Source organism: Aedes aegypti, chromosome 2 (genome assembly GCF_002204515.2).
Source record: "Aedes aegypti strain LVP_AGWG chromosome 2, AaegL5.0 Primary Assembly, whole genome shotgun sequence".
Lineage (NCBI taxonomy): Eukaryota > Metazoa > Arthropoda > Insecta > Diptera > Culicidae > Aedes > Aedes aegypti.
Window position 1 is genome coordinate 100,666,618 of NC_035108.1, and position 26,935 is coordinate 100,693,552.

Genomic DNA, 26,935 nt, shown 5'->3' on the forward strand with positions numbered 1-26,935 from the left:
AGAATAACTAGAGGAAACGACTTAAAGATTCTGGATAAAATGTTTGAAAAAAAAAAAATCCTTTGGCCATTCCCATATCAATGACTGCTCAGAATACTTCCCGAAAGAGGCCCGTAATTTTGTACGAATTATAACTGGAATTCCTCTTATATATTTATTTCGAAATAATTATAATCATTCGAAATAATTATAATCACATATTGACAACTCTAAAAACATGCGAAGAAATATCGTGTTGCTGCAACCAACCTTGACAGTTGGTCAAACGGTTGTATCAACATAAGTCGGTTTGACCAACTTAGGGGTGGAGTCAATGTTGGTCAAACCGTCTGAGCGTCTGTGGGCTGCATAAGGCTTTCTTATAAAAATCTAAATTCGATGATAATTAATCATCTTAAACGAATCTCCTATAGAAAACTGATAACTGGTCTATTTTCCCATACTAAATGCGATTCCTTAACAATAATTGCAGAGGGTAAGACTTTGAATTAGTTTTCAGTTTTACATAAAATGTTTGTCCACCCTACCGTACCATGAACCATGATAAATGTGTTCTCACATATATCGTTTACAGTCAATATAGCCATATATATTCCCATTCACCAATATTAGCATCACTGACTCCGTCACGCCGGGAGTCAAATCAAAATCAAGACTCGTGTCACATCACGTCTATGATTTATATCCTCCTACACATTGAGAAATGAAAGAGACGAGAAGCCTATTTTTAGGTCAACGAATGCCTTTATCGGCTCAATGCCACGCACAATATCCTTGTTTCGTCGCGTGTACGACGCAGAGTGGAAGAAACAACCGCCGGAAGAGGTTTTACGCGAATTAAAGCTCTCATAGCCCAAAGGGACTATTATGGCAGGTTCAAAAAAAAAAAAATTAAGAACAGGTTTTTCAGAATTGAGACATTTTGCAAATAAAATTTCACAAATTAACCCCTGTCAAATTTAGGCCCTGTCTGAAAATTATTAATAATTTTAAACGTCGACTCCAGCGTTGAGAGTAGAAAATTAAATATGATTTACTAAATGCGGAAAAGCTCAAAAGCTTGTTAGGGTAGGTGTACCAATTATGGATGCAATATGTCAACAGAATGGATAAAAATCAAATTTTAACTGCGTTTCGAAAACGTAAGCATGACTTGTTGGTGTTAATTACTAGTTTGAAGCCATGCGAAACAGTTGAAATAAACAGTTTTAGTACTAAATTGACTTTAAGCTCCTAAAAATTTGTTTAAAAAAGTGTTGTCTTTGTACCAATCATGGCAATAACGTTCCTAGCATTCGACATAAAAGTGTACCAATTATGGACTATCGAATATTTGCACGGAATGAACTCAAACGCCATCCGGAGCGAATGATAATGCAACGCTAATATGTAATAAAGTGATTGCTCATAAATTTAAAAAAAAAATGAGTTAAATAGATCAATTTATTGCAATGGGTTCATGGGAGCAAATTATGATACAAAACAGCATTAATGACCTCACATTACCTTTCCAGTGCATAATTTTAACGAAAAAAAAGGGAAAATTCAAAAATCGAGTGTCGCTGAAAACCCCTCTCTACAATGAAATTAGCATCTTCCGCTTGCGAACGTTTTCGAACGTGTGATTGAAAAATTTTAGTAGGGTGCCGGTGCCATTAGTGGACTAACAAAGCTATAAAAAATCATAACAAAATAACGAAAAGCCTTAGCAGAGATCTTTTGGCGTCAACAGAAAGATTTCAACCTTTACTATATGGGAAAAATATAAAAAGAGTGATAAAACTAATTTTTTAACTTAAAATCGCTTGAGCCACTATTGGTACACGTGTTCCAGTAGTAGACGTTTGGGAATTGTACAAGGAATTTTAAACAAAAAGGCAAATTTTTACACAGGTTTAACATTTTTCCCTTCGAACAGCAACTATTATCTTTCGAATGAAGCATTAGGAACATCTCTGGGACTTTTCTTCATTTTTATACATCCATTTTAAAAACTGCTTCCATCCGTTGATCCACTACTTTTTTTTGCGTAAACTTAATTATTTATATGACTTTTTGATGAAATAAAAAGCTGAAATTTCGCAAATCGACTAAACTAGAGGCGATCTATCCACCAAAAATAGCACATGTCGTTTTTATCAAAAAATGTACGTTTTATTCCATAGTCCAATCTACTGGTACATTACAACCATTGGCACCGGCACCCTAATTGTGTACAAAACATGAAGGTAATGCCTTAACGAACCGTCCCGTCGTGGAAGTCACCCGTGAAATAGCTTTACTTCTTTCATTTCACTGATCAAAAAATGTAAACAAACCGCCTCCAGAGTATTGCCATAGTTGGGCTCTCATACACTCTTTGTACCAGTTATCGACATAGTGGAAATAACACGATTTCCACCTCAAACCAGTAGATTTGATTGCTCACTAGCTAAATTTATTCATTCGTTCTCACTAGGCAACATACATTTATCGGGTGAAGCTGTTTTTCGGGATAAAGGCATACATTTCGTAACGGGTGTTCTTTAGCAAATGCTAAGAAGGTGACGAATGTGTGAGGCAAAATTATCAAATGTTCTTTTTTCGAAGTTTATTGCACCAATGGTCTCATTAAGGTTAAGTTACCATTAAATACAAATAGGTTTATCATTCTTGTGAATATTAGCCGTTATATTCTAGTGAAACAATAAGAAAAATCTTTGTCCATCTATTCTAATTTCAAATTATATGTAATGTTTAGCTTTTCGGTAGTTGTTAAGAAAAATCTGTTTTTGTTCCCACTATTGCCATAATTGGTGCTATAGCCATAATTGGTACTTCTACCCTATGCAATTTGAAAGCGCGCACAGTTTTAATTAGGATCTCGCATATATAATTGGCAATCAAGTTGTTCGGAATATTATAAACATTCTTAACTAAGAAAAATTTGTATTTGGAAGAAATGAGAACTATTATCAAAAATTCAAAAATTACCCTGTATGCGCATTAGTGTGGGACATAATTTAGATTTTCGCTCCAGTCCACTTTTCGGATTGCATTTAGGCCCCATAACAACTGTGCAAAATTTCAGCTCGATCGGTGAAACTATATTTACGCGCCCGTCGTTCAAAGTTTGTATGGGATTTACTATGGGCAAACTTACTTTTGCAAAGAAAAATCGCCAGAGGTCACCCATTGACCTCTATACAAATTCTGAACACAGACCACGATAGGTATTTCTGCGATGAACAACATTGTCGAAGACCACAAAGCAATCCGATGCTTGTGAAAAAAGTTATTAAACAAATACTATTCGGTAATGTTGCCCTATTTTGTTATTATTGTTATTCCTTTACGTGTTAATCAACGTCGCATTGCTAATAGGTTTTCATTGAATAACTATTTCCACAAGTGTCGGATTGTTTCGCGGTCTTCGGCAATATTCTTCATCGTAGAAATACCTATCGAGGTCTATGTTCAGAATTTTTACAGAGGTCAATGGGCGACCTCTGACGATTTTTGTTTGCAAAAGTAAGTTTTCCCATAGTAAATCCCATACAAACTTTGAACGGCTGGCGCGTAAATATAGTTTCACCGATCTAGCTAAAATTTTTCACAGTTGTTATGGGACCTAAATGTAATCCGAAAAGTGGACTGGAGCGAGAATCTAAATTTTTCATATAACCGTGTCCCAGGCTAATTCGCATACGGTTTGGCGTTTATTTCGGTTGACATTTTATTTCCTACGGACCGAAAAAATATGCTTGGGCATATTATAATTGATTGCGATGTTGTGTAGGCCTATGGTTCTCGTAGGTAAAATGTGTTCTGCGTAATTGCAACTCTATTTGATGAGAAATAATTCTCCATTTAATAAAAATCATTACTGTGGGGTGACTCTACAATGAGGCTTGTTTATCGGACGCAATTTTTTACGCAAAAAACGTAATTTTCGATATTTTAGGAATTTCTATTGGTTGTGGAGCGTACTATCCCGAGTTACCTTACGCTTCATTGTTTGTTCATTCATTTTTTTTCCTGAAGTTCATAACACTATCCAAAATGATTGAAAAACGTAAACAAGCAATTTTGCTGTGCGAATTTAAATCCCGCACGATATTACTTTTAAGTTGAAATGGAGCAAAGCTCAAATAGACAACCAATTTGAGAATTTTACTCCATCAAAATATATCATATGATATATGATCGACATGTATCGATGGTATCGAAAGTATCGATTACTTTGGTTCGATATTCGTATCGAACAAACATCGATATTTCTCAATATCGGAACGTCTCTAAACAGCCCTAGTGTTAAAAAGTAAACTCCTATGGTGTTTTTGTCGACTAAATGAACGTCAAACAAGATCTGAAGTGCCATGATTAACGTTGGATCCGTTTTTTTAGTTCAAATATTATATATCCGTTATTTGAACCGGGAAAACTTGCCAAAATAATAGGAGGAATACTCTTTATCGTGTTATTTAGTAAAAATCAAGGCTGGTTCATTGTACTCTGTGTGTGTGTGTGTGTGTGTGATCCATCTAACCCCCACTGTCCGGCAGTGGTATTATGGAAAAAAGTTTTCAGCAAAAATGTAGTACATTTTTGCAAAAAGCTTCAGTCCGGGAGTTAGAAGGTGATAGCTCTATTGCAGATCCAGTGACCCATTTCAGAATGGCTGGAGAGACACGTCCATTCAGAAGTCACTTTCACTAACAACAAGCCCCGCATGTATGTATAACCGTTATCAAATGGATAATGATAATACATACACACTTCCTGTTTCGAAGATGTTTACTTTGAAACTGGCGCGTATTTAATTTTTAAGTAGCAATAAATATGTAATCAGAACAATCTCACCAAAATCCATCCAAGGTGGCGGTGTCATCAAATCCAATCAGCAATCGATTTTCTTCTTCTTATTTTTTCCTCTGGGTGGCATCCATTTCCTTTTCCGTGTGACGCATATACCATTTGTCGTTGCCAGATCACATTTCGAACATGTTTTATCACCGCCATTTCTAATTCTTACTTTCACTTATTTTATATAACGTAACCACTTAACATCATTCGTTTTTATTCTCGGACCATCTGTCCTTGAAACGTAGTGCCGTCGGCCGCGATACAAGCGCGACGGTGAAAAAAAAAACACGAGGGTGCACAATGTTAACAAACCCAGTAAGAATCAGCCAAATAACATCACTCTGAACGCGCCTGGAAGGATTATTCACGTTGTTTTTCCAATATATGCTTCCGAATTGAATCCGGATGGCGTGGCACCAGCCAAATCATCGGCCAAACCGCAGAAAAAAAACGAGAGCACGAAAAATAACGCGGAGCAAAACAAAACACGACCGTTCGCGGGTAACGCCTACTGCGATCTCTGGTTCATTGTACTCTGTAGCCAAAGTGAAACTAACCGTGCTGCCAATAGTGCGAACGAAATAATCAAAAGGAGAGATAAGAGTAGAGTACGCTACGCGCAGAAGCGGCTGCATTAGAATAATTTCTGACATCATTTTTTCTCCAACCAATCAAAAGTCATTACTGCCTGGCCCGCAAGATGCTGAAACTAAAACTAACCGTGCTGCCATAAGTGCGGACGAAATTGTAGAAAAGAGAGAAAGTAGTATAGAGCCTACATGGAGCAGGTGCGACCGTATTAGAATAATTCTTGATAACACAAATAACACTCCAACCAATCAGAAGTCAATTGTCCGACTACCTGTCTCAAATGTTTGTAAACAAAACGGCCAGCCCTTCCTCACCTACCCTTCCTGATTTTCTCCACAAAGTGAGCCTAATGTATCACCTTAGGAGGAGCTGGCCCCGCCTTGGTAAAAATAATATTTTATCAAACATTTAGGACCCTAATGACCCACAGAGCTACGATTTCTTCCAAGCATTTTGCATGTGTGGTATCAATGTCGTCGCTGTTGTCTGGTTTTGAATTTCAATTTTGTGGTCCTCCGAAAGATCCGTAGCATCTGGAATAGCGTACATTTTTTGAAAATAGGCCTCGAGAGCTGCAAATTTTTAAACGTTTTTTTTTTCTTTTAGATTTATCTAGTAGTCTCAAGCCCCGTCTGGCATAACGGAGCCGAATTAATTGGATATGATTTACAAATCATATTGCTTCTTAATGTACAAAGTTAGCATGATTACTCTACGTTACATAAGCTTGAAGATAAGCATGGTATATGAGTTCTGAAAGATCTTCAAATCGAGAAAAACAAGATAATCGTAAAAATTTAGTGATTTTCAAATCGACTTTTTTGCCAACCGAACTAGGTAAAAAAAACTAAATATTAAGGGTTGGTGGGGCAATTCATGGGCTTTCATTTAAAGTGTAATCCGTTTCAAACATTTTCGAATAAAAAAGTTTTCCGTCTAGTTTATAAAGATGTGGACTTTATCAAGCTCATAAAACACGACAGGTTGCGTAGGATGGTCACGTGGTACGAATGCCGGAAGAACGACAAGCAAATATAATATTCAGTAGGAGTAGAGAACCCAGACGAGGCCGTCGACCTCATGGCCTACCACGATGGTTTTTTTTTTTCAATTGAAAATTGATCGATTGGCTCAGGACCGAGCTCAGTGGAGGAGGGAAGTGGGACGATTCCCATAAAGACGTTGCGCATACGGACGTTTGGCATAATTGACATTTGGCATAATCAGAAGTATATGCCTTCTTCAAAAAGCTACCTATTTTTGTATGAAACTGCTCTATGCTAAACGACCATTATGCCAAGCGTCCATATGCGAAACGTCATTATGCGAAACGTCTTTATGCAAAATGGGTCACCCCGTGGAGGAGAATTATCCATTCAGTGTAGATTCAACTTAGCGAATTGTAGCCTATGAAGTATGAAATAAGTATGGTTGATTTTTTAAAAAAAGCACGTTTGCAAGTAAAAATTTAGCAAACAAAATTCAATAAAAAATTTGATCAATATATCTACGAAGTAAAATTAGCCCATTGCCTTTCGATTGAGCAATATAAATTATGATTATAGTGATAAAAATTGTTGTAAGTTTTTTAGGGAGTGACCCAAACTTTTACATGGCTTGAGTTATTTTTGGGTGCGTGTGTTTTTATTGTTCTTGTTATTCAATTTGAAACTTTCCAAATCAATGATATGCAAATGCCTGTCACCATGATTGAATTGGAACTTTTCAGAAAACGAGAAGAATCTATTCCTGTAGAAAAGTTCTGTCGTAAACTGTACCTACTTAAGCATTTACCGACAGTCAGTGGAGCGACGCGCGGGAAACGGCAACCGGAAAAATCAATTTCCTCCCTTTAATTGCGCGCCCGGATGAGTTGGAAAGTGAAAACTTTCCGTTTGTCGGGCGCACGTATACGTACACTCCCGTGTAAAAGTTTGGGGTCACACCCCAAAAACATACGTGAATACACGTCTTATTGGAATGGTCTATAACCTATTCAGTAAGACCAAGCGTGGTGGGTTCGAATCGCACCGGTCGAAGATCTTTTCGGGTTGGAAATTTTCTTGGCTTCTCAGGGAATAGAGTATCTTCGTACCGGCCAAACGATATACACATGTAAAAATGACCAATTGGTAGAAGCTACAAACGGATAGTATGCCCCATGACAAATGGACAGTATGCCCCACAACACAGGGATTATATGCCCCAGGACTGTCAGCTGTTTATGCACGCTGAAAAACTGCTAATGAGCTTGCTCAGGAATAGATGGCATCAAGAGTGGGGCATATCATCCGGCCCGTGATGGGGCATATTGCCCAGAAATGAGAAGTAGTTGGAAAATGAATATTTCAGTGAATTTCCACTCTTTTTGGTCATTCTAATTAATGATATTCGTTCATTAGTTAAAGCGTCGATGTTTTACAATTGGTTGTTTTGATGTTGTGCTATTTGACTCAAAAAATGCTTAAAAAAACTGCGTGCAAAATTACATCGAAATTCAACTTTTTATACTTTTTGCATTATCTCTGTTTTGCTGCGCGTTATAACTGTCAAATTTTTATAGTGAGACAGTCTCCTGAATTGTAAGGATTCCCAGTCATTTTCAATTTCATATTGAATCTGGTTCGTTAAATATCGAGGAGGGGCGTATTGCCCGGGTGGGGCGTATAACACCAAGTTACCCTAAGTAACTGTGGAAAACATGTTTTTGTCAAAATACCTATGAAGTAAGCTTAACTAATTGCCCTTCGAATGAGCCTTACGAGGGCAGGATCCATAATTGATTACAGAATTTTCGAAAGCAGTTTTTTCGTTCAAAATCAAGAAAATTTACAGGAAAATGTGTTCACTGTATTCTATTCTTCAACTGTAGCACAGTGAACACAGTTTCATTGAATATTTTTTAGTTTTGAACAGAAATACTGCTTTTGTAGTTTTGGTGATGACGATGATAACGATGATGGAGCATTGAACGTTAAAGAGTTACAATTAGACATGTATTCACAGATATATGGGCAAAACACAGTAGTATGTTTGAGTGTGGACCCCAAACTTTTGCACGGGAGTGTATCTCGACTTCGGTGAAGGCGATACGGTAATACGGGTAAGAAGAATGGTGCACCGACTGCCATTTGTGAACTTTATCTTGCGTGAGTGCAAATAAATTCCGACCAAACCTTCTGTCGGAGGCGTGAAGTAGAAACAAAACGCTTCTTCCATCGTCTTAGATCGAGGTTTCATCTTGGGGCGAGAGATTACACTTTGCGGGGGCAAAAAAGCGTAGGAAGTGCGATGTTTTGATGAATGAAATTTACGCTTCAGCACTTGAAACGGAGCTCTTGATTGCCGACGAGGTTGGTTCCTGTCGAAAAGTGCCATTCCGTGCTTCGCATTCGATTGCCACCTAGAGGGTCGTGAATAAAGCCTTTGAATGGACCAAATTCACTGTGGGGGGTTTCTTTCATGGAGAGCCGGGGTAGGTGTTTGGAATTGATGTTTCAGGTGAACTTTATTGAATTCTTAATTTTATTAGGGACGGTGCGGTAGGCTGGAAATGGACCTGCTCAGTTGCTTGTAAATTAATAAGAAATTAACTTGAAATCGAGTTTGACGGGTTTACTAGGGCTCCCATCCAACATCCAATAAATAATTCATAAGCCCCATCCAGGTCTTTCTGTTCAAGTGAGCCTCAATTTTAAATTTGATCAGTAATAATAAGTAACGATATCTCAAAAGAAAAGTAATCATCATCGTTTTACGAAATTTCAAACTAGTGTTTTTAGTGAAATACTTATTTAATTACACTAGAGCTTGTATCCTTTGACAGATACGCCTATTTCGACCTCAACTGTAAGGCCGTTTTCAGTGTCTCAACTTTTTTTGCTCAAAATTGAACCAATGTACAAGATAATCATTGCATGGCGCTTGTAACCTATCTGTAAAGCGATGATAGGTTTTGATGCGGATATCTTTAAATTTTGGGTAAGGGGTCGTCCAAAAAATATGTCACATTCCTGAAAAATTGTGAAAAATGGCCAATCCTTACCTAACGTAATTTATGGACGTTCCCCTGAAGGACTAGTTGTCGGTTTTGAACAATTAAGATTGGAAGAAGTGATGCCCAATAATAAATCCGGAGTCTTCCTGATACTGAAATGTCTTACGGTATGCGGATCACATAGCGAAACAATAATACCTTTTTTTTTTTTTTTTTTTTTTTTTTTTTTTTTTTTTTAATTTCTTTATTAGTATCATTCCAAACATTACATTCATTATTTCTTATATCTAGGTGTTCTGAGTTATTAGACAACACTATCATCCTAATTTGGTAAAACAAATTTAAGATTTTATTAACATTTTGTTAACAACATATTACATTTCATTTGCCGTAGCAGTTCAGATTTTTTACAGGTGAGTTGATTTCACCTGCTTATAAGAGAAAAAAAAAGTTTTTAATATACTTAACCTAACTTAACCTAAACATATAACGCATTAATCGTGGCAATAGTAGATTGTAACAATTTTTGCCTGAAATTATTAATTATTTTATTTGACATTTGTTCCAATGTTTCAACATTGGATATTCTATGTAACTCATTGGTACTATACCAGGGAGGAAGCCTCAGAATCATTTTCAAAATTTTATTTTGAATTCTCTGCAGAGCTTTCTTCCTGGTATTACAACAGCTAGTCCATATTGGTACAGCATACAACATGGCTGGCCTGAAAATTTGTTTGAATATCAAAAGCTTGTTCTTAAGACAAAGTTTTGATTTTCTATTAATAAGGGGATAGAGACATTTTACATATTTGTTACATTTGGCTTGAATGCCCTCAATGTGATTTTTGAAAGTTAAATTCTTATCTAGCATGAGTCCTAGATACTTAACTTCATCTGACCAATTTATTGGAACCCCTCTCATCGTGACAACATGTCTACTTGAAGGTTTCAAATAAAGAGCTTTTGGTTTATGTGGGAATATTATTAGTTGAGTTTTGGAAGCATTAGGAGAAATCTTCCATTTTTGCAAGTATGAAGAAAAAATATCCAAACTTTTTTGCAATCGACTACAGATGACACGCAGGCTTCGTCCTTTGGCGGAGAGGCCTGTGTCATCCGCAAACAAGGATTTTTGACATCCCTGAGGTAGCTCAGGTAAGTCAGATGTGAAAATATTGTATAATATTGGTCCCAAAATGCTGCCTTGGGGAACACCAGCTCTTACAGGAAGTCTTTCAGATCTGGAGTTCTGATAATTAACCTGAAGTGTACGATTTGACAGATAACTTTGAATTATTCTAACAATGTATGTTGGAAAATTAAAGTTTTTTAATTTTACAATCAAACCTTCATGCCAAACACTGTCGAATGCTTTTTCTATGTCTAGCAGTAGAATAGCCTTCAGATTTGTTGGAACGGATCAAATTTGTTACACGTAAAAGTTGATGAGTGGTCGAATGTCCATGGCGGAATCCGAACTGTTCATTGGCAAAAATTGAATTCTCGTTGATGTGGGCCATCATTCTGTTCAAAATAACCTTTTCAAAAAGTTTACTGATGGAGGAAAGCAAACTGATTGGACGATAGCTAGAAGCTTCTGCAGGATTTTTGTCTGGTTTTAAAATTGGAACAACCTTAGCATTTTTCCATTTGTCAGGAAAATATGCTAATTGAAAACATTTGTTAAATATATCAACTAAAAATGATAAGCTACTTTCTGGAAGTTTCTTGATGAGGATGTAGAAAATTCCATCATCGCCAGGAGCTTTCATATTTTTGAATTTTTTAATAATAGTTCTCACTTCTTCCAAATCAGTCTCCCAGGCATTTTCGAAAACGTTCTCTTGATTGAGAATATTTTCGAACTCCTGAGTAACTTCATTTTCAATTGGACTAGTAAGTCCTAAATTAAAATTGTGCGCACTTTCAAACTGCATAGCAAGTTTTTGAGCTTTTTCGCAATTAGTTAGTAATAATTTGTTTTCCTCTTTCAATGCCGGTATAGGCTTCTGAGGTTTTTTCAAGATTTTAGAAAATTTCCAAAAGGGCTTAGAGCCGGGGTCCAATTGAGAAATTTTATTTTCAAAATTTTTGTTTCTTAAATCTGCAAAACGTTTCTTGATTTCTTTCTGCAAATCCTGCCATATAATTTTCATAGCAGGATCACGAGTGCGTTGAAATTGCCTTCTCCTCACGTTTTTAAGACGGATCAAGAGTTTAAGATCATCGTCTATAATCACGGATTCAAATTTTACTTCACATTTTGGAATTGCAATGTTTCTGGCTTCAACAATGGAATTTGTTAAAGTTTCAAGAGCATTGTCAACAGCAATTTTAGTTTCTAAAGAAATGTTAACATCAAGATTAGAGTCAACATACGTTTCATATATATTCCAGTCGGCTCGTAAATAATTGAAAGTGGAGCTGATAGGATTGAGAATCGCTTCATGCGATATTTGAAATGTAACAGGGACATGATCAGAATCAAAATCAGCATGAGTAACTAATTGGCTACAAAGATGACTAGAGTCGGTTAAGACCAAGTCAATCGTAGATGGATTTCTAGAAGAGGAAAAACATGTAGGGCTATCAGGGTATTGAATTGAGAAATATCCTGAAGAGCACTCATCAAATAAAATTCTGCCGTTGGAATTACTTTGAGAATTATTCCATGACCGATGTTTGGCATTAAAGTCACCAATGACAAAAAATTTTGACTTATTGCGAGTTAATTTTCGCAAGTCAGTTTGAAGCCAATTAACTTGCTGTCCACAGCATTGAAAAGGCAAATAGGCAGCTATGAAAGTATATTTACCAAACTGTGTTTCAACAGAAACACCTAAAGTTTCAAAAACTTTAGTTTCAAATGACGAAAACAGTTGATGTTTTATACGCCTATGAATGATGATTGCAACTCCCCCACATGCCCCATCAAGTCGATCATTACGATAAACAAAAAAGTTAGGATCTTTTTTAAATTTGGATCCAGGTTTTAAATAAGTTTCGGTAATAACTGCTATATGCACGTTATTAGCTGTAAGAAAATTAAACAGCTCGTCCTCTTTACCATTCAGAGAACGAGCATTCCAATTTAAAATATTTAAATTATTATTTGGATCCATTAGAAAAACGTAATCCAATAACAATTTTATTTGTAAATTTTACACCAACTTGGACTGCTTCAGTCATAGTGGTGGCTTTGAACATTGCATCAATCATTAGATTCAATTGTTCAGATAGAAAATTAAAATCAGAGGCAGACATATCATCTGATGATTTCCCATTGGAATTTTCGGTAGACGAAGAAGCGGGGTAGGAGTTACCTGTGGCGGTAGGGTTTTTTCCATTTGATTTGAAACAAGTAGAATGGGTACTCATGGAACGAACAGGGGAAGAGTTCAAATTACCTGCTACGATATCGGCAAAGGATTTACCGTGGGTAGATACATTCGAAATTGAAAGATTCGAACGGCTACCCGACGGATTAAAATTTGTTTGTGAATGAGCATGATTATGATCTTCCTGGTGGGTATGATTCCTAATCAAGCGATCGTTAACTGAAAAATGAGCATTGTTCGATACTCTACCAGGCAAATTCCGGAAACGACCGTTATCGTAACGGATATTATCCTTCATCTGCTTGGCACGAGCCTCAACGACTCTTTTGCGTGAAATGCATTCCCAAAAGTTAGCTTTGTGAGGGCCTTTGCAATTGGCGCATTGAAATTTTCTGGTATCTTCTTTCACAGGACAGTCGTCCTTAGCGTGAGAAGAACCTCCGCAAATCATGCATTTAGCATCCATGCGACAATTTTTTGTACCATGACCCCACTTTTGGCACCGACGGCACTGAGTGGGGTTCTGGTAATTTCCTCCAGGTTTCTGGAAATGTTCCCACGTCACACGGACATCGAACATAAGTTTAGCTTTTTCTAAAGCTTTAATATTATTTAGTTCTTTTTTGTTAAAGTGAACTAAATAATATTCTTGAGAAAGCCCTTTCCGAACAATGCCAGATTGGGTTCTCTTTTTCATAATGATTACTTGGACTGGGGAAAATCCAAGTAAATCATTTATTCCATTTTTGATCTCTTCAGGTGACTTATAGTCACTTGAGAGACCTTTCAAGACGACTTTGAACAAACGTTCAGTTTTGTCGTCATAAGTAAAAAATTTGTGCTTCTTCTCTTCAAGATATCTGAGAAGAAGTTCGCGATCTTTAAGAGTTTCCGGCAAAACGCGACAGTCTCCTTTCTTTGCGATTTGGAAGGAAACCTTGATTCCCCTAATGGAGTTCAAGATCTCCTGCCTAAATCCCCCAAATTCGGAACAACTGACCACGATAGGCGGCACTCTTTGCTTCCTCACTTGAATCAAAGAGCCTGGGCTAGAGGCTGCTTCGATTTGGTGTTCGGAAAATTTGTCTAGAGCATCGAACTGATTGCTCATTTCAATACAATTATTCATTTCACCCTTGGAAGAAACTTCGCATTCCGGGGAAGCGTCCTTTCTTCCATTCTTGCCACGTGTAGTGACAGTTTTAAAACCCACTTTTTTGGAAGGAAGTAGTGAATTCAGAGATTCACCCTTCCTTTTGTTAGTTGTTGATACCATGTTTAGTTAATAAACGAGAAAGACGTGACCTTCGAGAGGTTTTTTCCCTAGACGGTGTCCAAGAAGGATTACCACCGCTGGCTTTCGCCAACGGGTCCAACGAAAAATCGAAGGCACGGGTCCAAACAAGGATCGTAAAGGGATCAATAGTAGAAAAAATAGTACTGAAAAGTACTGTTTAAGTAGCACTGAAAAGTACTGTTTTTTATTTTAGCACTGAAAAGTACTGTTTGTGTAGCACTGAAAAGTACTGTTTTATTGCTTTAGGTAGTTTTTAAGAAAACTTCCAAGAGCAGAGAGAATTCGTGTACGCACAGCACGAAGGTACGATGCGCACTAAACAATAATATCATTTATGCGTATCCCAAAGACTAAATTATGTATCTCTAGTAAATTTGGGGTGGGCTTCGTAGCCGTGCGGTTAGTGTCACCAAGCGTTTAGCCGCATCGTGCTAGGGAATGTGGGTTCGATTCCCGCCTCAGGCCGGTAAGCTTTTCGTGAGGAATGTTTTCCGACTGTGCCACTGGGCGTTGCATGCTAGTTCGTTGTCTGTGGTGCTTCCTTCAAAGGGCATAAATGCCCACTGGAAGCATTAACGTGTCTTTAAAAAAAAAATCTTATGCCGCTCTCACAAATCGTCCCCTTAAGGTGATTATAAAACGAAGCCAAACTACGAATTTTCAAGTGCACAAGACTGGAGAATCTGACAACAGTTCGCGTTGAAAAACCAATCAAATTGCTTGCTTGCTGGAGGTGACCAATGGGATAAATTTAGAACGCGGAGCGCTGTTCGGTTCTCTCGTCTTGTGCTCTTGAAAATTTGAGGTGTGGCTTCGTTCTATAATCACCTTAATGCTACAACTAGATAACTATAAAATCAAAATTTTGAGAAGTGAAACTTTGAAAATATAACCGTTTTACAAAGCAATGGTTAATCGCAGAGAATATGATTGAAAAATAAACTTTAACTTATGTATTTTGGATCATACGCTTATGAGCTGTAGATATTTTGCAGATCTAATTGAGAATAATGTTTTGACATATTGGAGTCAAAAATATCAAATTTCGAGTTATCTAGTTGTAGCATCAAGGGGACGAAATGTTCCAACACGTCACCATTTTCAGGAATTGGGACATTCGATACCAGTTTGTATAATGTTTATATGAAATTTTAACCATGATTCATCATACTTTTTAGTAATCTTCAAAATAAGACTTAAACTTTCATGTTGGATATACTTTGAATCACATTACATGATTCAATATAGATTTTTCAACGTGCTTGCAGTCTCCATACAAAATTCTTCGTTTCGCTTAAATGAATTTGAATCGTACTCAGTACTTCCACAATTGGAGCATTTACCCTTTCATCAATAAATAAGTAAGAAAGTGTCGAGCTTTCCCTTCGCAATTTCTAGGAAACCTCCAAAGGTTATCCTTTAACAAGGGAGGGTCACAATGGCACCCTCTGGACTATTTTTGATGGATTCTATGTTTCAAAATATTGTAAAAGCCAACGCCTTTCGGGTGATGAATTGTGTAGCCAGGAAGGACTCAAGGCGAAGTAGACCGTCATTGAAATTTGTACGCGTCGTTGATTATTGTTGCTAATTCATCTCACGATTTCTAATCAAAGAAAATCAGTTGGTTTTGCACTGACACAGCTGAAAAAGTATCAGCATACTTTATGCATGTAAGCACGTACAGTGATACTTTTTCAAGTCAATATAAACTATCAAGACTGAGTTTTATCACTTTGAAATGCAAGCTGAAAAGTCATCATTGTTGCCAAATGCATTTAACATGCATTTAATGAAATTCAATTTTAAAAGTATCAACATGTAACATAAATAGCGCTAATAACAAGAACGAGAGTTATATCATTCTTACTATACATAATTATACCACATTTGTTTTGAGAATGGATTTTTTATTGGTCATTTATCATTTTATTGGCGCAAATTTTCAAGTCCCTCATACTCAATACATAACAATAAAAAAAATCAAAATAAATGACGATTTGAAATATATTAGTCCCTCATTTGTCATCCACAGAAAAAAAAAAAAAGTTTAAATTACATTACTAACGTTAGCTATACATAACAATGAAGTTGACAATTGATTTTTCTGTATACACTAACCTTTGTACCTTACACTTAAGTTTATTTTTCTTGTAACTATTACTTACTTTACTTTACTTTTGCTGGCTCTACGTCCTTCAAGACATGACCTGCGCCACAATGTTACGCCAATTAACTCGGTCCATGGCTCCAGTTTCTCGATCGCCCCACACTTCCAAGATCCTGCTTCACTTGGTCAAACCACCTAGCTCGTTGCGCTCCCCTTCGTCTTGTACCGGCCGGATTTGTGGTGAACACCATTTTTGCGGGATTGTTGTCCGGCATTCTCACAACGTGTCCCGCCCATCGTACCCTTCCAGCTTTGGCGACCTTCTGGATACTGGGTTCACCGTAGAGTTGCGCAAGCTCGTGGTTCATCCTTCTCCTTCATACGCCGTTATCACATACTCCCCCGAAGATCGTCCTAAGCACAAAACTCCTAGCGCTTGCAGGTCCTCTTCGAGCATTGTCCACGCCTCATGCCCGTAGAGGACTACCGGTCTTATCAGCGTCTTGTACATGGTACACTTAGTACGGAAGTGAAGTTTACCAGACCGCAAAGTCTTGTGGACTCCGTAGTAAGCACGACTTCCGGCAATGATGCGTCTTCGAATTTCTCTGCTGCAGTTGTTATCCGACGTTATCAATGATCCGAGGTAGACAAATTCGTCCACCACCTCGAACTCATCCCCGTCGATCATCACGCGTCTGCCAATGCGAGCTCTATCGCGCTCGGTTCCTCCAGCCAGCAGATATTTCGTCTTCGACGTATTTACCTTCAATCCAACCCGATCTGCTTCACGTTTCAGCTTGGTATACTGTTCAGCAACCACCTGGAACGTTCTTCCGACAATGTCCACGTCGTCAGCGAAACAAATGAACTGGCTGGATTTATTGAAGATCGTGCCCCGCATGTTGAAGCCCGCCCGTTTATAACACCTTCTAGCGCAATATTGAACAGGTGGCAGGAAAGACCATCGCCTTGTCGAAGTCCTTTGCGTGTTTCAAACGGGTCCGATAATGCACCCGAAATCTTCACACAGCAATGTACACTATCCATCGTTGCTTTGATCAGTCTAGTCAGTTTCCCGGGAAAACCATTCTCGTCCATAATCTTCCATAGCTCTTCGCGGTCGATGGTATCATAGGCCGCTTTGAAATCGATGAATAGGTGGTGCGTAGGGACTTGATATTCGTGACACTTTTGGAGGATCTGCCGCAACATAAAGATTTGGTCTGTCGTCGATCGCCCGTCCACAAAACCGGCTTGATAACTTCCCACAAATCTGCTTGCCAGTGGCGATAGACGGCGGAAGATGATCTGGGAAAGCACTTTATAGGCTGCATTAAGAATGGTGATCGCTCGATATTTCTCACATTCTAACTTGTCACACTTTTTGTATATTGGGTATATTATTCCCTCCTTGCACTCCTCCGGTAGCTGTTCTGTATCCCAGATCCTGGCTATCAATCGGTGCAGACAAGTGGCCAACCTGTCCGGGCCCATTTTAATAAGTTCCGCTCCAATACCATCCTTTCCAGCTGCTGTTTGATAGCATCATTAACTTCACCTATTGTGGGAGTTGGCACGTCTCCTTCATCCGCCGTACTGATGAAGCCATTCCTCCTGCTATCTTAATCTTCCTCCTCTGCTCCGTTTAGGTGTTCATCGTAGTGCTGCTTCCACCTTTCAATCACCTCACGTTCGTCCGTCAAGATACCTCCATCCTTATCCCGGCACATTTCGGCTCGCGGCACAAAACCTTTGCGGGATGCATTGAGTTTCTTGTAGAACTTACGCGTGTCTTGAGAACGATACAGTTGCTCCATCTCTTCGCACTCCAACTCTTCCAGGCTGCGCTTTTTATCCCGGAAAAGATGGGCTTGCTGTCTTCGCTGTTTGTATCGTTCCACGTTTTGACGGGTGCCTTGCTGCAGCATCATCGCCCGCGCTGCATTCTTCTCGTCCAAAACCGTCCGACACTCCTCGTCAAACCAACCGTTCCGTCGATTTCCTTCCACGAACCCAACGGCACCTTCCGCTGCGTTGTTAATGGCTGCTTTGAGACTACTCCAGCAATCCTCAAGAGGGGCTTCGGTGAGCTCTCCCTCGCAACGCAGCTTCAAGGCTTTGCGCGTAATCAGTTGCGACTTCGGGTAGCTTGAGTCGTTTCAGGTTGTACCGTGGCGGGCGTCGGTACCGAATGTTGTTCACAACGGAGAGTCGTTGGCGCACTTTAACCGTCACTAGGTAGTGGTCCGAATTGATGTTTGCGATAGGTTCTGACGTCGATAATGTCCGAGAAGTGTCTTCCATCAATCAAATCGTGGTCGATTTGCGATTCAATCTGTTGGGGTGATTTCCAGGTGTACCGATACGGGAGGCTGTGCTGGAAGTAAGTACTACGTATGGCCATGTTTATGGAGGCGGCGAAATCAATCAGTTTAAGGCCGTTTTCGTTCGTAAGCTGATGGAAGTTCAGCGCTATAATCGGTCTAAATTCCTCCTCCTGGCCAACCTGAGCGTTGAGATCTCCGATAACGATTTTGACATCATGGCTTGAAGAAACGGCCTTTGATCCTCAACTTGCACATTCTGTTGTCGATTGGCCACCATCCAATCACGCACCTCTGATGGTTTTTACGGCTGGCTTGTAAGGCCTGCACCAACCCCTTGTCTCGCCGGAGGATCATTGTGCATAGCACTGTTTAGAGTCCCACGCTGGCACTCGGACGATGATCAGCCGCTCCTAACATGGAGAACAGACGCTGTTTTGAGCCGCCCCTAACATGGAGAACAGACGCTCTGATAAGCTACACCCTCAGAAGAGAGGAGCCCCCCTTCCCTGTCAGCATACGACCAAGGTCCCACCAGGGTTGGTTACCCGATCTTCCCTACGGTTACTCGTACCCCAGGTGGCACCACGGGGAGGTAGGGATAGGAGTTACTAGACAAGAGGCTAAGGACCACAAATGGACTGCAAATATTGCAAATTTTATATTTTTAAAACAAGTACCGTAATCCGGGGTAACATTGATCATTTTTTTTAGTTTTTCTTAATTTTTTCATTTCACAATACAAATGTTACAAGTTTCATATTTTTAAAACAAGTACTGGCACCCACCGCTCCTAACTATGTACTTTATTTTGTTTTTCTAAAGATTTAAACATGTTTAAATAAATGTTTTAAGTGATTTTTTGATAAAGCTGATATGGGGTAACATTGATCACCCAAGTGAACAACGTTCGCTAATATTGGAAATGTCGTTACTTTCTAAAATCAGCGCCCCTGAAGCCGAATATGAAGACCAAACTCTTACAAGTCATTTACTTTTTGAGTTATTTCAAAATTAAAAACACCTTGAACCGCGGAATACGCCTAAAAGTAGGCAATTTCCTCAGGAAATTCTACATTCGTAATAGTAATTAGTTAATGTTGCCTAATTGAATAAACTTATGAAAGATTTGACAACGGAATCGTGTTCGGCGATGCCATTTTTAGTAACACCCGCATTTTCCTTGATCACATCGTCTGCAGAACTCATGTGAGAAATGAATTTTCGGTAGTGTCAGTGAAAATGATAGAAATCATTGTTTCAAAAAGTTGACAAATTTGCGCATGAACTAAACGCAATTTTGGCAAAAACCTTAATTATCATTAGCTTATGAATATACGAAAGAGAGGCACCATTCATGGTTCGAAAATGTTTCATCAATAAATTTTTATTTGAACGTTCAACAAGATGAGTCATCCCGATCAATGTTACCCCGCTGATCAATGCTACCCCGGATTACGGTACTGGCACCAGCTGCTCATGACTTTTGGTTCAAGCTGATTTGGGATAACATGGATCACCCACGACGAATTCCATGTCAAATCGGTCATTCACATAACTCGACCATCTTCGATTTGCAATGAATTTTGCACATGTTTTTGCACATGGTATGGTACGGTAATCCATCATTCAGATTCAAGATAACTTTTGAAAACGGGCTATGAATGCATTCAATTTTGAATGCAATCAATTTAAAAAACCTACACGTTAATGCTTCCAGTAGATGATTTGCCCTTCGAAGGAAGCACCACACTAGATAACGGACTAGCATACTAGGCCCAGTGGCACAGTCTAAATACATCCCTGACGAAAAGTTTTCTGGACTGCAGTGGGAATCGAACCCACACTCCTTAACTCAATGCTGATAAATGCTTGGTAACACTAACCGCACGGCCACAAAGTCCACAGACAGGTTTTTGTCACGTATGTTTGAACCTAAAACAGTTTTTAAGGTATTTTTTCTATAAATTCTATTATTTGATGAACAAAATCTAATCCACGTACTTTATCAACGTTCTCCAATCAAGTTTCAACTGCAATGATACCAAACAATCTCTTTTGATGTGTTTACATACTTCTTACCAAAGTTACCCCAAAACCGAAAATAGACTTTCAATTATATGTAAAATTATCGGCCCAAGTAAACTGAATCGTTATGCAATATTTCAACCGCTTTCGTTAACTGAAATACCTGTAGGGTGCTACTTGGGCACTTCCATGATTTATTTTGGCATGTGGGGTTTTTCTCGGCTGAATCATCTGAAACTTTGCAGTGCTTCTACTTTAATACGGAGCATATTGTGGCCAAATATGAGCTTAGAAGCTTTCAAAAAAAACCTACTGCCGAAGTGAATCAAAAGTGCGAAGAGTAGGATCCGGCTCCCTATTTCTTTCAAAAATATAAAATAAAAATCTTTCAAATTAGATGCAGATATTTTCAGATTTTCTTCCAAAACACAATCTAGGTTACCATTTTGTCTCAAATTCCGAACAGACTCATATTCCGAACACTCGTTTTTTGTATGGCAATGAGGTTGAAATGTTTCGCTGAAATATGTCATCAAATTAGCTGGAAATGGTAGTCAATCGCAAACCAATTTCAACGTCGTAAAATGTATTTTATACCTCGGGAGTAGTGATGATTCGCTAGTTCAAGGTCAGTAAAACTAGCTCAGATGAATTTATTTGCGAAATTAACTATTTGAATACGATTAATTCGTGTTGTTCGGAATTTTAATCAAGGTGTTCGGAATATAAAACAGAATGAACACAGTGTTCGGAATTTGAATCAAAATGTTGTTCCATACTTTTACGTAAAAACAACTCAAAACAAGTTTAAATAAATATTTTTATCAGTACGGCCAACAGCTAACAGTAAAACATTGCAAAGAAACTAAAATTTTCATAAAATATCAGCTAATTTATTCCCACCAGGAGCATTTGAAGTCACTGTTGGCCTTAAGTGTTCGGAATATGAGTCAAAATGGTACCTCGTTTTACGGCAATTAATTAAGTTGGTGAATTGAACATAATTACCGTTTTGTCTCAAATTCCTAACAGACTCATATTCCGAACACTCGGTTTTTGTATGACGGTTTGGTTGAAATATTTCGCTGAAATATGTCATCAAATTACAAGAAAATAGCAGCCAATTGCAATTCAATTTTAACGTTTTCCAATCTATTTTATACCTTTGGAGTAGTTATGATTCTCTAGTTCGAGACCAGTAGAACCAGCTGAGATAAATTTATTTGCAAAATTATACATTTGAATACGATTTATTTGTGCTGTTCGGAATTTGAATCAAGGTGTTCGGAATATGAGACAGAATGAACACAGTGTTCGGCATTTGAATCAAATTGTTGTTGCATACTTTTACGTTAAAACAGTACTAAACAATTTTAAACAAACAATTTTATCGGCACACCCAACAGCTAACAGTTAAACTTTGCGGAGAAATTAAAATTTTCACAAATATTAGCTTATTTATGCCTCTGATCATTTCAAGTCACTGTTGGCCTTAAGTATATGAGTCAAAACGGTATTAAAATTTTGGCAATGGAATCGTTTTCGACGATGTCATTTCTAGTAAAACAGCATTTTCCTTGCTGATGTCATTCGCAGTACTCATGTGTGGCATGAATCTTCGGTTGTGTGATCCTTAACCAAAAAAATCATTTTTTCGAAAAATTGGAAAAAATAACGCCTGAACTAAACTTAATTTTCGCAAAAAAAAATTAATAAGCTTAGCTCATGAATGTTAGAAATATTTCAACAAAACATGTTAATTCAAACCTTTTATAAGGAGGATCTTTCCAATCAATGTTACTCTAGATTACGGTACTAGCATTATTGAAGTCTTCAATCGCCTGCAGATGTGGTAATATTCACATCACGATACAAGTGTCAAAACAACGCCAAACAATTATGACAGACTCGCGAACAGGCTTGGTATGAGTAAATTCGTACCCGCCTGCTCGGGAGAATATACCAAAAAAGTAGCATAAAGTTCACGGATATTTACTCATGAGTAACCGAACAAGGTGTGATTTATTATAGTTTTGACAAAAAAATCAATTGTACATCCATCAAAACGACAGTTAACTACCAGTTTGTAGTAAACAAATTCTTGGAAACCGGAAATTTCGGAGGGGAAACAAAAGCGCAATTGATTCTGAACAGCACGAACACGTTCACGAATCACTCTAGCTTCGTTTACCCACGAGCACGACAGATGCGAGTAAATCAGCACTCTGATGTTTGCGAGCATTTTGTATTGCTTTTATTATGACAGCAGACATATTCGCTACATTCCATCACTGCTTTGTAGAGATTATTCTAGAAAGTGCTGGGAAAACCTGGTGTAGTTGCTTGTGTGAGTTTTAAATTTATTTCAGAAGATATGCCTTTAATAGTTTATGCTAGAATCACTTAAAGCATTCTTGGTATGTTTGACAGATTAACCAACATTGATTACTAAAGAAATGTCAGCTGAACTACTGTAGAACAAAAAAGAAAAAAAATGGGATTAATTTTAATTGGACCTTCAGAATAAATTATTGAAGTGTTTCCTGAAAAATCCTGGCAGTATTTCTGAAATGAATCCTGGAATGCTTTTGAATGTTATTCTTAAAAGAATTGCAAAGAGATTACCTGAAGAAACTTGTTGAAAAATATCTGGAGCAATTATCTGAGACATTCCCAAGAAGATTTATGAAGCGATGCGGTAAAACCTGTAGATCATCGGTTTTCAGATCCTGCTTCGCGGAGCACTTGGTGCTCGGTGAAGCGTAGGCAGGTGCTCCACGGCACTTAGTTGATTATCAATAGTAATTTGATTGATAATGGATAATAAGACACATTTTTTACGAATTTCAACAAATGAAATAAAATTAAGTCAGAATTTTCAAACGACAACAATGCGGCCGTATCCCTTATCGAATTTTGGAATATTTTGGCGAAAGATCCTCATACGATTCCGCATAAATGAACTGTCACAATTTAAATCAGGAGCAGCTTACTATATCAAAGAGCGCATATTTTTGTTAGCTCAAATTATTTGTTTCAAATACTATAGTTATCTATTTACGCATGTACAAAATTGTGGATGTCATGCGTTGTCGCGATGAAAAACAGGTGCTCCGCGTAACAATCTAATTTGAAAAGTGCTTCGCGAGGCAGAAGCCTTTTAAACCTCTGTTGTAGATGAATCGATAATGCTTCATAAAATCATTTCTGAGCAGAAATACCGAGAAGAAAACATTGATGAAATTCTTAAAATAATACCAGAGAGGAGGATACTGTTCAAGATGTGTGATAAATTCCCAACCAAATCTAATGGGAAATATTTTGCGGAAAACTAGCATTTTGGTGAACCACAAGAATTATCGAACAAGTTTCTAATGGCGCAATTGTTTTATGAAGCTTATACCCATAAACTATAAAATAACTTATTAAATCTATGACAAATTTGAATATATGATCAGTTTTCTTAGCAATTCCATGCCCACCTCCGGCTACGCTCATGCAATCCCCAATTAAAATCCTTCCGCGTTTCTTTCATTTTTCAGAGGACATGCTGGTGGAACGAAGTTTGCAAGGAAGAATTTCAACAACTGTTTCGCTGTAAATGTCCCCAGTGGTCCTACTGCAGGTAACTACTGATGTACTTAAACCTATTCACTTAAACACCTTCTGAAATCGACTCAATTTTCCCTTGCAGGTCACCCGGGCGCTACTACAACGCATACTGCTCCATGACGAACACCGGCTACATATGGACACAACCTTCTTGGGACTGGGATACTGCCTGAAGCACACTGAATTGCTTAATTCGCCTGGTAGTTTTAGAGATTCTGTAGAACTTATACAATGACCATTAGAGCAAGTTACAATTCGTTCGGTAGTAGCGATTGAGTTCCTTCGATTTTTTCAATGGATAGATCAGACGAGTTATCCAAGCCCCGCAGCGACCAAGTAGTTGAAAAGACACAACCGCATTCATAGAGACCAAATATTTTATATAGATTTATAGGCGAATAGGACTTGAATATCAGACCATAGGCTAGTGCGTTATACACCGATAGATTTTGCTTTTTCGTTGAACAAATGTTTCACGTGGTAGACTCAGAGGGACTCAATACCGGCATCATGCCGAAGCGGTTGGACAAAAGACCGAAGATATCTTACGAATCGTTCAAACGGAAATGTATCACATATCCAGCATATCAATCACTGTTCTGATTGTTCTTTTGAGAAAGTTAAACTGCATCTAAGTGCATTTTCAATCAACGATTACGTTCAACGAACATATCTCAACGAACGAAGATAGAACCCAGTTCAGTTAGTTTTGATCCTGATCCAATAGTTTCAGAATCAGTTTTAATTACCCTGGCTTTACTGATGTACGATTAAGAGGAGAAAATATCAAAACATGTTTTACTGTCAGTAGATTAGATGCGTTGTTCAGTGATATAGATAGGAGGAGTTCGAGACACAGAAATTGCAGTTTGGGTGCAAGTGTTTCTCCATTATTGAAGTTACATAACTTACTTACATGAATACCTACTACATATGAAAAGAATACTTAATGATGTTTCACATGTAAAACGTATAACACGAGTGTACTAAAAAGTACACGTGCAATCAATTTATCTGATTGCAATTACAGATTATGATGATTACAATGAATACAGCCAGATTTCAAATAAAACTTGAATAAGGAATGTTGAAAATCAACGTGTTTTATTAAAGAAAAAAATCCTTACCTTGCGCTTTTGTTGGTTTCGATGAGGAATTACAGTCAGGTCTCCTATAAGACACATGAGGGATTCCACGGAGGCATGCAAGTCGATTCTGATCGACCATTTCAAAAATATCTGAAACTTTGCACAGTTTTTCAGTTCCATCTAAATCGTCATTTTCCGATATCAAATCTTCAAGTTGAGTCACGACTAACTTTTCAAAAGGGTGTACGTGAAAATGGTTCAAAAATATTCAAAAAGCTGCACAGCAAAAACGGTTCGTTCGATTGTTAGACAACTAAAGAAACAAAGTTAGACAACTAAATAAAGATTCCAAAAAAAAATACACACAGTAAAAAATTTTTTTTTTGCATTAAAAAACATCATTTTTGTCACAAAAACTCAAATATCTCAAAACCCTATCGGAATACCAACGTAATTTTTTGAGGGAAAACGGTCCATTATATTAGCTATCTACCATAAAAATTTGGTGATGGTAAGCCAATAAACAAAAAAGTTTCAAATATTTCACAAATTTGACACTTAGTGAAAAAAAAAATTTTTTTTAGGACCGCAGTTTGTTGCTGAATTTTTTGTTAAGGGTACCACATGAGGTTAACAAGTTGTTTTCATGATATTTTATTTAATTATTCATAACTATTATAGCATCTATTAGAAAGTTAGACGCGATCCAGTGTTCTGATCTAAAGTCTTGATAGTGTCATATTTTTTTATTGTACGTAACTGAAGAAAAATTCTCTCAATAGTGTTGAAACCTTTTGATAAAAGAAACCTCTAAGAAATCTAATATTGAAGACGGGTCTATACCCAGGTAATCTAGTATACGTAAAGCAGGTCGGTTTTCTCGGCGCTGGTTTTCTCTACAAAGTTAAAATCTGATTACACCTGGGTATAGACCCGCCTTGGTAGATAATAGACTTTGTTAATCATATTTGGGAGAAAGCGAGTAACTTCAACAACATCAAAAACATGATAGGTACATACCATGAACATACTCACGAAAAAGCTAAAAATATACTACCACTATGGTTATAAAAGATTTAATTGTAAAATTTTTCTTCAGTCAAGCAAACTACACCAAACTAGTCAGTAAAAACTCAAAAGTGATTTTGTTTATTAAAATCTAACGAGCAACATGAGTAGTCGCTTTCTCAACTGTTGCAGGCCGTTTGCAGAAAAAAAGTGTTCGAAAGAGCTACGAAATCCCACCGAAAGCACCATAGATAAACTGAAAGCGGCTGGTTATGCTCCAATGCTCCATTTGTACGTCCTGCCGTTTAAACGTTGACAAACGGGCAATCTGTACATCATCGGTGGATCAGGTTGCAGAAAGTTCGAAAACAACAACAACTGAGGAGTTACCAGAAGTACCAAGTGCAGATAGTCTTGCCACGGTACCATCAGCGACATCTGTTTCAACAAATCAATCAGAAGATGAGTGCATCCAGAAGGTCAACATCGAACGCTTCAACGAAGGGATAGCTGGAATAAAAGTGACTCCGATTAAATTGACGAAGATGGGTTACGTCAATTATCCCGAGAAAAAATACCGTGAAATCAACGAAGCTGTACGAAGAAACCTCTTCAAATTAGGACCTGAGGATGTGGAAAATACAGACTACGATGAGGTAATTATGAATATGAAGGAAAGGTTCTCGAATCT

At 37.9% G+C, this 26,935-nt stretch overlaps 1 protein-coding gene across 1 annotated transcript in view; it reads left to right on the plus strand.

Moving 5' to 3' along the window:
- LOC5579974 overlaps nucleotides 1–25,072 on the plus strand; it is a 42,808-nt gene extending 17,736 nt beyond the window's left edge. The window contains exons 3-4 of the mRNA XM_021841704.1: nucleotides 24,079–24,161; nucleotides 24,231–25,072. Coding sequence (XP_021697396.1) covers nucleotides 24,079–24,161; nucleotides 24,231–24,321 — 174 coding nt within the window. The 3' untranslated portion in view covers nucleotides 24,322–25,072. The remainder of the gene's footprint in view (nucleotides 1–24,078; nucleotides 24,162–24,230) is intronic.
- Nucleotides 25,073–26,935: the final 1,863 nt, after the last annotated feature.